This window comes from Peromyscus eremicus, chromosome 14, assembly GCF_949786415.1.
Source record: "Peromyscus eremicus chromosome 14, PerEre_H2_v1, whole genome shotgun sequence".
Classification (NCBI taxonomy): domain Eukaryota; kingdom Metazoa; phylum Chordata; class Mammalia; order Rodentia; family Cricetidae; genus Peromyscus; species Peromyscus eremicus.
In genome coordinates, this window is record NC_081430.1 from 69,143,992 (window position 1) to 69,162,499 (window position 18,508).

The 18,508-nt window shown below is 42.6% G+C and overlaps 1 protein-coding gene across 1 annotated transcript in view; it reads left to right on the forward strand.

The window, feature by feature from the left end:
* Window positions 1–32: 32 nt before the first annotated feature.
* Window positions 33–18,508, forward strand: part of Arid4a (AT-rich interaction domain 4A) — a 71,925-nt gene continuing 53,449 nt past the window's right edge. Inside the window, exons 1-5 of the mRNA XM_059279864.1 lie at window positions 33–804; window positions 1,732–1,789; window positions 3,800–3,910; window positions 6,587–6,652; window positions 8,342–8,432. Of these exons, the coding sequence (XP_059135847.1) occupies window positions 1,784–1,789; window positions 3,800–3,910; window positions 6,587–6,652; window positions 8,342–8,432 (274 nt within the window). The 5' untranslated portion in view covers window positions 33–804; window positions 1,732–1,783. The remainder of the gene's footprint in view (window positions 805–1,731; window positions 1,790–3,799; window positions 3,911–6,586; window positions 6,653–8,341; window positions 8,433–18,508) is intronic.

Consider the following 18,508-nt stretch of genomic DNA (forward strand, 5'->3'; position numbering starts at 1 on the left):
CGGTGCTCCCGGAGCTGCGCCACCCCCGAGGCCACCGGACACCGGCAGCCTCCCGCGGACCTCTCGGACGACTTCGCGGCTCCGCCACCCTTCGCCAGGCGTGGTCTGGGAGCGGATGGTAAGCCGGCGCCGCACAGAAGCACACCTACCGGAGAGAGTCCGCGTCCTCGCCCCCCAGACGCAGAAAATGGGATAGCGCCGTGGCCGCTGCTGCCGGGACAAAATGGCGCCGGGAAACCGGTTAGGCGCAGGCGCCCGGGGAAGACCCGGCTCCGCCCCCGTGCAAAACCCTGGCTGCAGTTCTGGATTCCGTTTCCATGGGACACGCCGCCGCCCAATCCTCGTGCGGAACTGCTCTTCCTGACCCCTCCGTTCTCCAATCAGTGCTCAGTCAAGCACATCCGGAGTCTCCTCTTCCAATCACATTTCTGGGCTCTCTTACTCAAGCCCCTGTCCTCCAATAACGTGAGTTTCCGGACCCAGCCAATCAGAAGTGGGCGATGTCCTACCTGCTGTTTTCCGCACCAATCATGGAAGTTTCACGGCTACATCCAATGAGAAAGGCAGACAGCGAGCTCCAATCCGAAGCTGTTCGGCGTCATGAGCAGCCAATAGGAGTTCGTGTAGAAGCGAGTCTGCTCAACAGCTTGTTATTTGGTGGATTGTGGCAGTAAATCGGGGCGAGTGGGGAACCCGGCGCAGGAACTGCCGCTGCGGCCGGGAGCGGTGCTTCCCGGACGGGGGCCCACGGCGGTCAGTAAGGCGGCAGACTGGAGAGCTGACAGCGCGCTGCACCCGCAGTAGGTGGGTAGGCAGCGGGGCAGCGGGGGCCGCTGAATGGGCGAAGCGGCGGGAGCAGCTGCTGCGACGATGGGGTCCCGGTGCAGTTGGGAGCTCCGCAGGCGGGGAGGGGGATGCAGAGCGGGCCGTGCCCGGGGGTGCCGGGCAGCGATCGGGATCGGGAGCCGAGGCGGCAACTGCGGGCACGACCGCCTCGGTCGCCTCCCCGGGAAAATGGCTGTGGGGCTGACCGCGCCGCTAAGTTTGCTCAGGAGGAGCGGGCTGCCGGGGGGGAGCCGGCCCCCAACTCCGCTGCGTGTCCTCGGCGGGGACCCGCGCCTCTCCGGGCTCTACAAAAAGTTGAGGCGGGCGCGGGAGGAGGCGGCCGCTGCGGCGGTGCGGCTCGCTCCCCTCCCACACCCTGTCCGGCCGCCTCCCCGCCCCGCGCCTCCCCCGCCGGGTCCCCCCGCGCCCGGCCGCCGCCGCAGGCCGCCGCCTCTGCCCCCCGGGTGAAGGAGCGCTTCTCCTTCCTGACATGGTGCAGAGCGGAGGCAGGAGAGCAATGGCGCCGTGACACTCCGTTGCCGCCGCCGCCGCCGCCGCCGCGGGCCGGGCCGGGGCGGGCCAAGGGGGGCCGAGCGGCGGAGGCGGGGCGCGCGCTAGAGTCGGGGCCCGGCGGGGCGCGGACCCGCGAGGCCGGGGCGCAGGGCTCCCAGTAGCCGGCGAGGCGGGGGCGCGGTGGGCTGTCCGGTGGTGCAGGGGCGGGACGCGCTGCCCTTTGGCGCGCCTGGGGTTCTGCTCACTGCCCGCTGCGCTCTGGTCGCCCGACGGGGGTCTGCTCCGGGGCCGCCGTGCTCAGCCCCTCCCCACCCGCATTTGTTTACTTTCTTTCCCGGTCGCACCCCGCCTTGGACTGATCCTCTGCCTCTCTTTCCCCTGGTTTGGCTCCAGCGCCCGGGGAGAGAACTCGTGGAAGCTGGAACCCCACAGGTCACCAGTCAAGATGAAGGTAAGCGGAGCCAACTCTGCCCAGCCTGGTGCCCTGGACGATGCCAGTCGCGAAGTGGCTGTCGTGGAATGGCAGCTTTTTTTGTTACTCCAAATTGATTTCTCTACTAAGCAGCACTTTCAGGAAAATGACGTGTGAATGGGTTATGTGTTTGTGTGTGTGTGTGTGTGTGTGTGTGTGTGTGTGTGTGTGTGTAAAAAATGCAGGCAGTTCAGTTCTCTCTTTAGCAGTTAGCACTTTGGAAAGGTCGGTGCAGCCTTTCGATTTTCAAACACTTCCTGTGTTGGCAGTACCTTCTAGAAGTAAAGCTAGTAAAGCTTTTGACCTGCCTTGGTTTTTTGGAGGCTTTTTGTTTTGCTCTTGTTTTCTTTAAAAAAACAAGCAAACACACTTCCCCCTTTCCACTGCCAGTGCCATTTTCTAACAGAAATGACGCGTAGCTTGAGTAAGGGAGATAGTTCTGGGTATTTCTTCTTGGGATCAAGTAAACTAAGGTGATGGCAGTGTTTAGGTTGATTAGTTCAGGCTTCATAGTATATACCTTCAAGCATGCATTCCGTGTATAGTTTTTTTGAAGCTTCCTAGTCTTACAAACGTCAATGTCTGCCTTTTAAAGGGAAAGGAAGCTTTCCTAGCATTAGGATTCTATGTATTTCTGATCAGATACTTACTTGCCAAAAAGTATTCCTCTTCAGTTTCTATTCTTTCTAAGTGGACTGACGTTTCAAAGTACACGATCTATGTTGCACTGACTGTTTTGGTATGTGCGTGTATATGTATATAACATAGTAAATATGTAGTGTTTGTTTTGGTTATTCGCGACAGTATCCTGTAGCTCGGATTGGCCAGGAACTCAAGATCCTCCTGCCTCTCCTCAAGTGCTGTGTTGACAGTCATGCACCACATACCTGACTCTGTTTAAGTTTATTTCTTAATGAAATTCTCAAACTTTCTCTTGTTCTCTTATTTTGGAGTGGCGGAACCTCCTTTAATATTACTTCAGAAAATGAAAAATTGTTTCTTAAAAATATTTAGCTAAAGTATACATTGAGATCTTTGCACTTGTAGTGTTGAATTGAATTGTATGAATGCATACAGCTTTTGAAATAGGTAAAATGACAGCCTGAGATAGCAATCATCTCTTACTGTCAAGATTAATATGAATTGTAAGTGGAAATTCCTCACATATTTCAGTGTATAATTCTGATCATGACCAGTTTTTTTGTAAGTGGGCATTTCTTAATAAAATTTCCTTTTAAGTATACCGAGAAGATTAATGTTGCAGACTAGATATGGCTATAGTCTTTAGCGATCAGTTTATAATTGCTTTCATCAGTTGAATAGACTTAAGCCTTTCAGATGCAACCTCCGGCCAATGCATTTTCTCAACGAGTTTGCTTGCTCTCTTGTTTGTAGAGATACACTGTATCAAAAGAGACTGCCTCAGCCAGGCGTGGTAGCCCTGGCCTGTCCTAGAGTTTAGGAGACTGAGACAGCCTGCACCTTGTCTCAAAAGCCCAAAGCAAGCAAAAGATGTTGCCTTTATAAAGCTGTCTCATTAAATGTTTAATTATGTATTTGTTAATATTAATTTTATAGCAATATTTCGTTTTAAACTAGGAAACAGAATTACCTGGAGGCCCAAAATTAATAAAATTTATGAGACTTTTAATATAAATGCATTCTTGCTGTTTTTTCTTATCTTTCTGTTTCCTATATATTAAATTGTAGAATTTCTTAAACTTGTTGTATCTGAAAAAAAAAATCATTTTTTCCTACTGTTAGTTTCCAGTGGCAAGTTTAAAACATTTTACAGCATCAGGAAATGAGTTATAAAATGAAGTAGTGTTAATAAGGTGTTTGCTTTAGGAGTATTTCCCATATTATCACTGCTATTAGGCCAGTAATTTTAATGTTCCGATGACTTGAAATGTAGCCCCTTCTGATGAGGTTGGAGGTTGGGGTCGGGGAGAACAGCAGTGATGTGCAGCGTTCACCTTCTTTCCTCAGGCGGCGGACGAGCCTGCCTACCTGACAGTGGGAACTGACGTCAGTGCCAAGTACCGAGGGGCCTTCTGTGAGGCGAAGATCAAGACTGTGAAGAGGCTGGTGAAAGTCAAGGTAAGGTGCTGCAGACTGTCAGACCACGGGGCTTCTGAGGCTGTTTGTCCCGCAGAACACAAACAGGTTTATTTGGTGGGCTGCACGTGACAGAAAGCTAGGCAGTAACCAGGGTCACTCCTGTCATGCAGCAGTCTCTTTGAGGACATTGAAGAGATTGTGCTTTATCGGTCTTTCTAGTGAATCAGTGCTATGAGCAATCACCATTGTTTACTAAACTTATAAGGTATATTAAGAATTGAAAAATAAAGAACTCAACCTGAGAAATGATTCCAGAATATCCAAACACCAAGGTGTGATGCTTGTGTGACGTGGCTTGGTCCTGTCGGTGGAAATGTGCTCGTGCTGTTATTATTTGGTCGCTCCCTTTTCTGCATCAGATAGTGGCAGTTTCAGTGATTAGAAGGAACAATGCAGTCAGATTATGTTTTCAAGATTACACTAAAAATGATTCCGGGAGTTGAGGGTGTGTGTGTGTGTGTGTGTGTGTGTGTGTGTGTGTGGCTGTGTGGCTGTGTGGCTGTGTGTCTGTCTGTGGCTTTTTCAGACAGTTTCTGGTGATCATCTTGCCTTGGCCTCTACTATACCTGGCCAAGAGTTTCATTTTTAAGACCAGACAAAGAAAGTTAGTGTATTTCTGTATGGAATATAGAAGGAAATACAGAAAAGGACAGGTGGATAAATATCTACAACTTTTCAGAAATCGGTTAACATAGTTTGTTTTTCTGTAGAAAATTTTCCAATCTATAGTTCCTTTTTTTTTCTATTTTTTGAGATGGGGTCTCATGTAGCCCCAAATGACTTCAAATGCTCTAAGTATCTGAGAATGACTTTGAACTTGATCTTCTTGCTTCCACCCTAAAGAATTAGAGGCATAAGCTACCACGCCTGGTTTTTATGATGCTAAGACTAGAACTCACAGCCTTACTCATGCCAAGATACCTTTACCACCTGAGCCACATCTTAAGTCTGTTGATTTGAACACCCTTCTAATGGAAATACAAGAATAGCTTTGTGTATATAAATGTTTTTTAACAGTATAGAATCATAAAATATTATTGAAGGAAGTCCTTGCTAACATTCCAAGTATTTTCTTTTTTAAAGATTGATTTATTTACTATGTATACAGTGTTTGACTGCGTGCTAGAGGAGGACACCAAATTTCATTATTAGAAGATGGTTGTAAGCCACCATATGGTTGCTGGGAGTTGAACTCAGGACCCCTGGAAGAGCAGCTGGTGCTGATAACCTCTGAGCCATCTCTCCAGCCCCCAAATATTTTCTATTGGCTTCCATATTTTGTTGTAACTGTCATAGCATTATTTTTACTATTATTGTATCATGTATTATAGCTTGTTATATGCCTTATTCAGTTCCATATCTGTTTTCTTACCAGAGTTAAATACCATGGGAAGGAGAAGACATTTTAGAGTTTCTACTCTTGATTCTTACAGTAGTGCTTCATATCTTGTGGCCACTCGGAGTCTGTTAAATGTGTGAGTGAATGAATGAATGAACAAATGAATTAGCTAGAACATTGATTCTCCAATTGTGGTTCCCAGATCAGGAGCATTAGCTCCTCTTATAGGGACTTGCTCAAGATGGAGATTCTCAGGACTATATTTTACAGCTCCTTAGTGAAAACCTCTAAGAGTAGTTTTACCAAGCCTAACTTTTCAAATACGATTACGATTTAGGAGTCCTTGGTCGCAGGGAATGTGACTCATGCAGTCACAGGCCCAGCTGTAGATCTGCTAGGGATACTTAATTGTTAGGATGCCATTTGACCTTCGTTTCTTCTTCATTTCATACAGCTTTTTACTGTGTAAACTATAAAATTGCACCACTGAATATTTGAGAATCTTTGACAGTTTTAACCTTTAAAAAAATTATTGTGGCTCCCAGTTGTTGATCTAAAATAATACAGTGGTTGTTTAGGACAACACATAACACACTTGCTACCCAGAATTTGAATTACTTGGGGAATTGCTCTGCTGTGACGTTTCCCTGTACATTTGGTAGACATGAAGAGCCAAGAACATTGGAAAGGGATGCTTGTTCATAACTGAATCCCTTCTAATATCGTAAGAGGTTTGTTTGTTTGTTTGTTTGTTTGTTTTTTGAGACATGGTCTTTCTGTGTAACTTTGGCTGTCCCAGAACTCGCTATGTAGACAAGGCTAGCTTCAAATTCACAGAGATCTGCCTGCCTCTCTCTGCCTCCCAAGTACTGTAATTAAAGGCATGCAACACCAGGCCCAGCCTCATAAGGCTTAAGGACTATGAGAGCTCTGTTTTTAAGTAGGCAATAAAAATTGAAGGGTTTTAAAAATATTTTGTGACAATCAAAACCTTTTATGACTTGGTAAAATGCACTAGAAGCAGTTTTACATTTTTATAGTATCACGGGATTATAAATCTATGGTTTGTTCATTTGGCAAGCAGTTATTAAATGGCTATAATATGCACTGACTTGCTAACTACAAGGGGAATAGTAATGAACAAGGGCTCCAGCCCTCAAGGAGCTCATAGTTAATGAGAAAGGAAATAAACATAAATACAAGACACTGTAATAACTGTTAGGCCAGAGGTAACTACAGGGTATTAAGGAGGCATCTGCAGTGTTACTACAGAGGCATTGCTTAAAAAGTAACTTGCAGATTGTTTTGTTTTCCAGGTATTGCTGAAACAGGATAACACAACACAGTTGGTGCAAGATGACCAAGTAAAAGGGCCTTTACGAGTACGTATGTCCAACAGTTCGGAATCGAAACTAGTGAACCACAGGCAAATGCCATAATCGATCAGACTTTTCATTTGTACATACACACTTACGCTTTTATAGAAACGTTGAATCAGAAAACAAAATACAAATGATACTATAGTGTAAATTCAGATATTGCAATGATTGTATCTTTAAAGAACATCAAACGTTGCTGGATAATTTATTTCTTTATTTTGTTTTGTTTTGTTTTGTTTCTGGTTTGGTTTTTCAGATGGTCTCGGAGCCCAGGCTGCCCTAACACTCTGTAGCACAGACCTCTGCCTCCTAAATGCTGGGATTACAGTTGTACACCACTGTGCTTGGCGGACAGAGTGGTTTCATACATATTTTAGGATGTGCTTTCACTTGCCTTTTTGTTTTTGTTTTTGTTTTTGTTTTTCAAGATAGGGTTTCTCTGTGTAGTTTTGGTGCCTGTCCTGAATCTGTAGACCAGGCTGGCCTCGAACGCATAGAGATCCGCCTGGCTCTGCCTCCCAAGTGCTGGGATTAAAGGTATGCACCACCACCGCCTGGCTTCACTTGCCTTTTGCAGGTTTGAGTTCATGGACTGAATATATACATGCATATGTATATATAGCTTGCTTGCTTGTTGTTTGTTTTGAGACAGCGTCTCACTATTTAGCCCTGGCTAGCCTGGTGCTCAGTATGTAGACCAGGCTGGACTTGAACTTACAGAGATCTACCTGTGGTTGTGTGCTGCCTACTCAGCTTGAAAATATTCCTTGTTATTTTTTTACATTGTTGCAGTATTTAAGATGATGCCTGCAACGTCGTGCCAAATATCATAAACTTTTCTTCTGACTTATCAGATAAACTATATTATTATTATTATTTTATTTTATTTTATTTTTTTGGTTTTTCGAGACAGGGTTTCTCTGTGTAGCTTTGCACCTTTCCTGGAACTCACTCTGTAGACCAGGCTGGCCCTGAACTCAGAGATCTGCCTGGCTCTGCCTCCCAAGTGCTGGGATTAAATGCATGCGCCACCACTGCCTGGCGTATTTGTTTTATTATTCAATTTAATGAATAGCTATGTTGTGTTTTCCATCCGTTTCTGACCATTTGTTTATGTAGTAAACCTTTGTTATGTCCAAGTACCTCTTTGGTTCATATCTGATACACAATGGTTTGGAAATTGGAAGAAAGCTAACTGGTACATTTCTCTCTCTCTCTCTCTCTCTCTCTCTCTCTCTACCTCTCTACCTCTCTTTACCTCTCTCTACCTTTATCTAAAAGGTTTCTAAATATAGTTATATAAATATAAGTACTGAATTCCATACTCAATATTTTGGTGAAAGAAAACAAAGTATTTTTTGTTGTCTTATGGTTTGACATTTGTTACAGCTAAGCTTATTGGAGATAATACAATGTAGTGAACAAACACTGAGGTAAGATTTTTAGTCAGGATTTGAATCCTAGACTCTGCAAATTATCTTTTCAGTTTGTAAAATACAAGCATCAAGTCCCTTACTTACGCTGAAGAACTTTGGGGCTCAGAGTACATAATGAAGATATGAGCATCCCAACTGAGAATTCTCCCTTATTCCAGCTTGTGCATTTATCAAAAGTTTCCTACTCATGTAGTTAATGGGAATGGTTCGGTCTGTGTGTTTAAATCTTTAAGACAATTTGAGTTTCATGTTTTAGGTCGGAGCTATTGTTGAAACAAGGACATCTGATGGATCCTTCCAGGAAGCTATTATCAGCAAGTTGACAGATGCTAGTTGGTATACCGTGGGTAAGTAGTAACTTTACACATGGCTTTGATTGGAGGCGTGTATACCTCTACCTTATAAATACACTGATGTGTGTGTTGGCAGAGAACATGAATTCTTTCCTGTGAACTTACTGCATATAGCTAGCTAAAATTGTAGTGACATTCAGTTGGGACAAAAGCAAGTATCGTTCAGATAACTTGGCCATTTTTATCTTTTATCTAAGAGTACTTCTGTTGTGGCTTACTTGGACATTTTGTCTTCAAGAAAGTCCAATTTTTTTTTTTCTTTTCATAAGACAGTGTTTTAATGTGATTTCTGTAATTGCAGTTAGGATTGTACAGGAGTTACTGCCACTTGTTGCACTAAGGATAATGTAGATGTTACAGCAGAACATAAAGACGGAACAAGCTCTGCCAGACTAGATTCAAGCCTAGGTGCTTGTAGCTTCAGGTTTGAGGATCTATACAGTGGATTCTTGTCTTAGGCGCTTTCAGGAACGACCTATAGACTGTTAATGTGAGTTCATTCTTACCTGTCTATGTGTAAACTTGTGTTGGCTTAAAAAGAAATGTGGCTAAAATGGAGTGGTGGCTAATACCTTTGTTCCCAGTATTCAGAGGCTGGATGATTAGAGATGAAAGTATACATTTGTGACTTACACTCAAACCACTTAAAAGCTAACTTGATTGAGATACAAAAGCATGTCTAAGTATATGTAAGAACAACTGGTTCTTACCTAAAGAATATAAAATGAGGACCCCTACCCTCTTAAATTCAGTAGGTCTAGGGATGGCGATGCCAGCCTTTTTTTTTTTTTTGTTAACACACTGGATGATTCTGATGCACATAGTACATGTATAGAAAATAAAGTATATGAGACAGTGTGATGGCTCCATGGGCAGAAGTGGTCCATAAAAGCCTGACGACTGAATTGGGATGATTGTCAGTAGTAGTAGTAGTAGAAGAAAACTAACCCTTCAAAATACTCATGTGTGTATGCACACACACACACACACACACACACACACACACACACACTGGCTCATATAGTCTTTGACCTCGTTTGACCTCCAAAGATATCTGAAGTTACATAGAACTATTGAAAGTGAAACAGAAGAGGACCCAGGCTTTCTGGTGTGGCCCACATAGGGGTTAGGATCAGTCATGATGTGAAGAAGTTACCATCATAATCAATGAGAGTAAATCTTTAATGTAATATAGACAGTTCTCTTTTGTCGTAGCTGAATAACAAGTTTGAAAGAGAATATGGGGCTGGATGTGGCTCAGTGGAGAGCAGATGCTTAACAAGCCCTGGGTTTGAACCCCAATATTACCTCTCTGCTGGGGGATTCTGTATATGAAGGAATTTTTTGTTTTTGTTTTTGTTTTGTTTGTTGTTTAGTCTGATAGCACATTGCTTTCTAATATTGAACTATATGTAATCTCAGCTCATGGGGTGTTTTGTTTTAAAACCAGAGTCTCAATTGTGTAGGGCAAGCTGGCCTCAAACAGTCCTTGTGCCTCAGCATCCCCAGTAGCAGCAATCTTGGGGTTTTGTTTGTTTGTTTCTGGGGAACATTAGAAATATTTCTCACCAGGTATGATAGCTCATGTGTAGTACTTGGGAAGATGAAGTGTGAGATTCTCTTCCTTCCCTCAGATCGTTTTCTTCTGCTTCCTCATCATCCGGAGTCCATTACCATCTCTTCCTGCCTTTCTTTAAGTTCCCTCTTCCCCTCTCATGGTTCCCTTTATAGTTTCATCACACACACACACACACACACACACACACACACACACATTTGGAGTGTAGGTTTCTTTCATATAGAAGAGAAAAATTACAGTATTTGTCTTTCTGAGTCTGGCTTATTTCCCTTAACACAATGACTTCTAATTCCATTCATTTACCTGTGGATGTCATAATTTCAGTTTTCTTTATGACTGTATGAAATTCTGTTGTCTGTGGACCACATTTTTGTACACCTGGGCTGTCTGATTTCCTGGCGTAAGCGATTGTTCAGCAGTGAAGATGGATGTGTCAAGTGTCTGTCTGGTATGTTGGCTTAAATCCCTTCAGGTCCAAGAGTGGTACAGCTGGATCATTTGGTAGTTCTCTTTCGTGGCTGAACTAGTTTGCTCTTCTCCCAGTGTCTAAGTGTTCTTCTTTCCCTGTGTGCTTGTCAGAATTGGTTCCAGTTTGTTTTTGATGACAGCCATTCTGACTGGGGTGAGATAGTCGCAAAGCAGATTTAATCCACATTTCCCTGAGGGCTAAGGATATTGAAAACTTTTCCAAATATTTCTTGGCTGTTCGTAGTTTTTTTTCAGAACATTCTACTCAGTTCATTAGCTCATTCGTTGTTTTTTGTTTTAGTTTAATTTTTGCAGTTCTTTATATATTCTAGATATTAATCTCCTGTCTGGTATATAGTTGACAGAGACTTGCTTTCATTTCTAGGCTGTCTTCACTGTAGTAGTTGTATCCTTGGCTGTGTAGAAGCTTAATTTTATGTAAAGCATCCTGATAGTTCTTGGGCTTATCTCCTGTCCTGTTGGAGTTCTGGACCTGTGAATTGAAGTGTTTTGCCTGGATCTTCCTCTAGCACTTTCCAACTTCCAGGCTTATATTGATTTCTGTGTACAGTGAAAGATGAGGAGTCCATTTTTCTTTTCTTTTTTTTTTTTTTTTTTTTTTTTTTTGGTTTTTTGAGACAGGGTTTCTCTGTGTAGTTTTGTGCCTTTCCTGGAACTCACTTTATAGACCAGGCTGGCCTGGAACTCACAGAGATCCTCCTGCCTCTGCCTCCCGAGTGCTGGGATTAAAGGCGTGTGCCACCACCGCCCGAGAGCCCATTTTTATTCTTTGATGTGGGGATATGAAGTTCTATGAGCACCATTTGTTGAAGAAGGTGTCTTTTTTTCAAGGTTTGACACGTTTGTCAAAAATTCATTGTCTGTGGAGTTATTTCTGGGTCCTCTGTTCTCATCCTCTCATCTACCTGTCTTTTCCTGCTCATGTCTGGTTTTATCACCCTGGCTCTGGAGTACAGTCTGGGGTCAGGTACTGTGACACATGCCTCTGGCATTGTTCTTTTTGCTTAAGATTGTTTTGGATATTTGAGGTCTTTTGTGCTTCCATATCAATTTCAGAGTTCTTTTCATGGTTCTGTGCAGAATACTATAGTAGTTAAAAAAAACAATTTATTATTTTTATTTTATGTGTATTGGTGTATTTGCCTGCATGTATGTCTGTGTGAGGGTATCAGGTCTTGGAATTACAAACAGTTGTGAGCTGCCATATGGTTGCTGGGAATTGAACCTGGGTCCTCTGGAAGAACAGTCAGTGCTCTTAATCTCTGAGCCACTTCTCTAGCCCCAAGTATTACTGTAATTTTGATGGGGGATTGTGTGGATAGTTACTTTCAACAGTAAAGGCATGTTTACAACCTTCTGCCAATCCATGAGTTTGGGAGGTCTTCATACCTTCTCCTTACCTTCAGTCTCTTCTGTCAGCGTTCTGAGACTTTCATTGTAGAGGTCTCCCACCTCTTTGGTTAGGCTTCTTTGGTGTTGCATGCTGTTTTAGTCAGATTTTTCCTGATCTCATTCTCAGTTCATTATTGGTATACAGAAAAGCCAATGACTTCCGTGTTTTGATTTGGTATCTGGCTGCTATGCTGAGGTATTTATCAGGTCTAAGAGTTCTGGTGGCATATTTAGAGTCTTTAAGTGATAAGTTTAAAGCAGTTCTGGAGAACAAGCTTCAAGACATTACTAATTTCAGTTTGTTTATTCATTTATTTATTTAGAATGTGTGCCAGCTATGTGTGTTGTTGGATTTTTTTACTCTTTGCTTTGTGGGGTGCCCGCCACCCAGCTCCCAAATAATCACATGAAGACTTACTCTTACTTATGGATGCCCGGCCTTAGCTTGGCTTGTTTCTAGTCAGCTTTTCTTAACTTAAATTATCTCGTCTACTTTTTTTGCCTCTGGGCTTTTACCTTTCTCTATTCTATATACCTTTGTTTACTTCTTACTCCATATCTGCTGTGTAGCTGAGTGATTAGCCCCTGGTGACCTCTCTCCTCCTTTTTTTCCCTCCTCCTCCTCCTCCTCCTCTTTTTCTCCTTCTACTTACTCTCTCTGCCTACCAGCCCCACCTATCCTTTCTCCTGCCTTGTTATTAGCCATTTAGCTCTTTATTAGACCATCAGGTGTTTTAGACAGGCACAGTAACACAGCTTCACAGAGTTAAACAAATGCAGCATAAAAGAATCCAACACATTTTTCATCATTAAACAAATATTCCTCAACATAAACAAATGTAACACATCTTCAACTAATATTCCACAACACATGTGGGCATGTACATGTCACAGTGCGCATGTGGAAGTCAAAGGACAACTTTTAAAACTCAGTTCTTTCTTACCATGTGGATCCCCAGTAATCCCACTCATATCAGCTTGGTGACAGTTGATTTAAATCTCTGAGCAACCTTGCCTGCCCTTCATTACCTACCTGATCTACTAAATTACAATCATTGAGATTTTTTTTTTAAGATTTATTTATTTATTATGTATACAGCATGATATAGCATGTATGACTGCAGGCCAGAAAAGGGCACCAGATCTCATTACAGATGGTTGTGAGCCACCATGTGGTTGCTGGGAATTGAACTCAGGACCTCTGGAAGAGCAGTCAGTGCTCTTAACCTCTGAGCCATCTCTCCAGCCCTCATACAGTAGCAAAATTACAGTTATGAAGTAGCAACAAAAATAATTTTATTGTTGGGAGGGGGTCACCACAACATGAAGAACTGTCTTATAGGGTAGGGTCAAAGCACTAGGAAGGTTAAGAACTACTGCTCTAAATGACATTTTAGTTATACTGAATGCATTTTTAAAATTTTTATTTTTATGTGTGTATGTTTGTGAGTTTGTATGCATCTTGTACATGCAGGTGCCCATAGGGGCCAGGACAGAGTATCAGATCCCCTGGAAGCTGGAGTTATAGATGATTGTGAACTCCATGGATGCTGGGAACTGAACCTGGGTCCTCTGCAGGAATAGCTGGTGCCTCTTACCTGCTGAGCCGTCTCTCCAGCCCCTGGTGTCTGTGGCTTGTTTATTATTCATATGTCAGAGTTCAGCCTGAGACAAGCCCTTCAGACACTCTTCCAAGTTATCGTAGGAGATGATCCCACTTTGCATGTTATTGTCCCTGAACACCTTCCGTGGGACCAGATGTAGAGTTAGAAGACAGTGCTGTTGGTGATCCTAGTTCTGTGTTGGCCTAGACGACTATGTGTTTGAATCTGAGCTTTTAGCAACAGAGCTTTAAGAGAAACGTGAGCTTATAGACTAGAATAAATACAGGAAGGAAAAAAGTAATTTTGTATAGTTGTACAAACAGGTTTGTGTTTTAAGCTGAGTATTATTACATGAAACAAGTTAAAAGATGCCAGGCGTGGTAGTACATGCCTTTAATTCCAACATTTGGGAGGCAGAGGCAGGCGGATCCCTTTTAAGTTTGAGGCCAGCCTGGTCTTCGTAGTGATTGCTAGATCTGTCTTAAAAACAAGTTTAAAGATAGCTTGATAAATAAACTTAGGGTAATCTAACATTTATTATTGCAGAACAACATAATGTCCATCGTACTGTATTTATGAAGAGTGGTGGTGTGGAGTGGTATTCCAGCCCTTCACACTCACTCTTTTCTACCTGACTTTAGTTCTGTATGTTTCTTTTACAGTAAGTGGCCTTTACGGGTCACCATTTAAAGCTTACGTATGTGGGTATTTTGCCTGACTGTCTGTGTACTGCGTGTGCCTGATGTCCAAGGAGGCCAGAAGAGGGTGTCAGATCCCTTGGGATTGGAGTTAAGATTGTAAGCCCATGTGGGTACTAAGACTCAAACCCAAGTCCTTTAGAGGAGCAGCCAGTGCTCTTACACACTAAGCCGTCTCTCTAGTCCCTATTTTATCATTTGAACTGTGTGTTTGCTGTTCATGTTCTGTGTCTAAATGTTTCAGTTACTAGATAGTTATGATCATGTTGTTGAGACCTACAGTACAGTACAGTACAGTAGTATGCTTGGTGTGTAGCCTGAGGGCAGTGACATATACGTTGTTCACCTAGGTGTGGCGTCACCTAGGTGTGGCGCTCCGCCATCTAGGGTTGTGATGATCTCACAGTCCTGCAATCACCTAGCCGTGTCTTTCTCGGGATAGACTCCCACTGCCAAGGATGCGTGACTGCATATTGATCGTGAAGGAATTCAGAACCATCATGAGATACCGTCTCATACTTACTAGAATAGCTGTTAGCATAAAGACAAGACATACGGCTAAGAACGTGGAGCAAAGGGAGCCTTTCTTTCCTGTTGGTAAGAGTATAAATCAGTAAAACCGCTATGGAAAACAGTATGGAGGGTCCTCAAAAAGCTAAAACTTGAACTTTGGGTTTTCAAGACAAGGTCTCTATGTGACCCAGGCTGGCTCTAACTCACAATCCTTCTGCCTCCGCCATCTGAGTTCTTGGGATGCTACCGACAGCACGTGACTGCAAAATAGACAGACCTACTATGCATCCAGAAATCCCATTTCTGCTTTTATATCTAAGGAAACATGAAACCAGTCCATCAGAGAACTTTTGTATTCCCATGTTCACTGTGACCCCCCTGCCCAGTGATGGTATGGAATTACCTAAGTGTCCATCACTGGGTGACTAGATGGAATGTGGTCTGTTGCCATGGACTACTGCTCAGTCTTAATAAGACTAGAAAGTCTTCTACTTGCAGCTGCATAGATGAACCTGGGGACATTGTGCTAACAGAAATAAACTCAACACAGACAATCAAATGCTCCACCATCTCCTTTATATGTAGACTCTGAAAGGGTCAGACTCACAGAAAGCAGAATGAAGGGAACAGGGGAAGGAGGGCTGAGGGACTGGGGGTGTTTGTCAAATGGTACGGATTTCTGGTAAGCTGAATGGGATGTGGTGAGCTGTGTAATCCTAGCACTCCAGGCAGAGATAGGAGGGTTGCAAGTCAGGCGAGCTTGGGCTCCATGGCGAGAGTCTGTGCCAGAGTAAAACAGAAGGGCTGAGGAGGGGGCCAATTAAAGAGGCGTTGGCTAGTGAGTACCAGCACCGAGATAGATTTGAAATGTTCTCACCACAAAAAAATGTGAGGTGATACATGTGCTAACATGTTAACGTGTACACACGTATTTCAAAACGTGTTGTATGCTGTAAATGTTCATAGTTTATTTGTCAGCTAAGTAAGTAAAAGTAAATGATATTTAAAGGACAATTGGTTCTACCTAACATAGGCATATTTACAGTTTTTATTTCAATATGTGAAATACTTTGTTCCGTCATAACTGCTGTATACATATATACCAATAATTTGATTTTTCTAAACCTTTGACTTCCTCCTCCTTCCTTATAACAAGCCTAGGAGCAATAACCTAGTGTGTAATAGGCCACCTAGGGTGGTGCACATTCTTTCTTTACTTCTTCCTCATACCTACCAACTGTGTCTTTGGTTAATTAGATTGTAGCTCATTACTTAACCTTCTTATTCTAAATTTACCTATAAGAGAAAATTGCGACTTCAAGCATTCAAATGCTGTTTTGTGGATTAGGATGTGGTTGAAGTTTAGTAAATGATGGTCAATTATAATATCTTTGGGTAGATGACTTACTTTAGATATTTTATTATCTTACAGTATCAATCAGTTTTATGCTAACAGGTAGACAGGTCTTCTATGCTTAGTAGCATATCATATTACATTCCCATTGATTATCTGTTTCTTTGAATTCTAGAAGATTGGGTCTAGGGCTTATACCTGTTTGTGTTTACATCATTTTGTCTATTTAGAATTATTAATATTGCTGGGCGATGGTGATGCACACCTTTAATCCCAGCACTCGAGAGGCAGAGCCAGGCGGATCTCTGTGAGTTTGAGGCCAGCCTGGTCTACAGAGCGAGATCCAGGACAGGCATCAAAACTACCCTGTCTTGGAAAAAAAAAGAATGATTAATATTGCCTTAAGTCTCAGCTTTGCCATTTTTCTGTAAATAAGCTTTAGTATTTATTTTTGTATAATAATCAGATTTAGTAATTTTGGGCTGTGATAAGATGTTCAACGAATTATCTATACAAATGATGTTTTTAGCAGTATCAAATGATTGAGAAATGATTACATACATCTTCGTAGTTTTCACTTGATATGCTATACTGTAAGTCAGAGCTAAAAAGCAGCTATTTAGAGGGAACAGTTTATTTCATGTGTTGTTGTTTGAGACATTCTTGCTGTGTAGCCCAGGCTGGCCTGGAAGTCGGGGCAGTCTTTTCCTCGGCTTCCCAAGTGCTGGGACTAACTCATACTTGGCTTTCATGTCACTGTGATAACTGGAGCGTCTCTTGTGGTTTTGATAATGGAGATGTCAGGATTGGTAAACCCACTGTGATATTGTGTCTCCGTGGCTTTCAGAAAAAGTGCAAAATTTACTAACAAGTGTAAAAAGTACTCAAATATCTACATTTGTATAGTTTGAATTAAGACAGGCTCTCATTATGTAGCCCTGGCTGGCCTAGAATGTACTGTGTAGACCAGGCTGATCTGATCTTGTACTCAGGAAGCTCAGCCTGCCTCTATCTCATGAGTGCTGAATTAAAATCTTAAACTGTTTCTCTTTGTTTACTAGAAGGTTCTTGTGTAAGATGACAAAGTAGCTATTTATACCACAGTCCCCTTTCAAGAAATCCATTTTGAGGCTAGAGAGGTGCTCTGTGGTTAAGAGCACTCACTGGCTGTTCTTCCAGAGGACAGGGGTTTGAGTTCCAGCACCCACATGGCAGCTCACAACTGTTTGTCAGCCCAGTCCCATGGCTTCCATGGGCACCAGGCATAAATGCAGTGGACAGACATACCCATGCAGGGAAAACACCTATACACAGAAAATACATAAAAGTTTTTAAAAATTAAAAGTAAGAAATCCCTCCAGGTGTCGTGGCTGGAAAATGCCTTTAATCCCAGGCAGACAGAAGCCGATGGATCTCTGTGAGTTTGAGGACAGCCTAGTCTACAGAGCAAGTTCCAGGACAGCCAGAGCTACACAGAGAAACCCTGTCTTGAAAAACCTAAAAAGAAAGAAAAAAATTTTTAACAGTATTTCTACCTATAATAATGGATGTTGAAACAAAATATATTTTTTCTCATCAAAATTACAATTTTATTTCAAAGTGATATTTATAAAACAAGAATTACAGAAAACATTGTTGAGGTTCCCGCATTGGAACATTCTAGAGTTTCCACTGATAATAATAAAACCCTGTGGAGCATATTTTCTTATATAAATTTGACAGTGCCAATTGGTCTTTAAATTTTTTTCTTAGATTTATTTTATGTGCACTAGTGTCTTGTCTACATGTATGTGTGTGCACCATGTACATGTCTGGACCTGTGGTAATCTGAAGGCAATGGATCTCCTGGACCTGAGTCAGCCACCATGTGGGTGCTGAGAACTGAACCTGGGTCCACCGTAAGAGCAGCCAGTGATCCTAATCCCCACATCCCATACTGGTATAGTTTCACTTCACCTCCTCATACTTCATTCAGATGTGTGTCCATTGCCATTAGAGGCAGGAAGGAAAACTGGAGTGTGTGTGTGTGTTGAAAGACAGGTTTCACTCTGTAACTGGTCGTCCTGGAACTTCCTAAGTAGATCAAGCTGACTTGAGACTCACAGAGATCCGCCTGCCTCTGCCTCCTGAGTGCTGGAATTAAAGGTGTGCTCCACCATCCTGGCTTGATTTTATTCTTTAAAATGTAGAATTTTTTTTTCTTTCTTTTTTTCTTTTTTGGTTTTTCGAGACAGGGTTTCTCTGTGTAGCTTTGGTGCCTGTCCTGGATCTCGCTCTGTAGACCAGGCTGGCCTCGAACTCACAGAGATCCACTTGGCTCTGCCTCTTGAGTGCTGGGATCAAAGGTGTGTGCCACCACCGCCTGGCTAATATAGAATATTTTATTCTTTAAAATATTTATTCTTTTAAATATTCTTTAAAATTTGTATATTGACACAAAT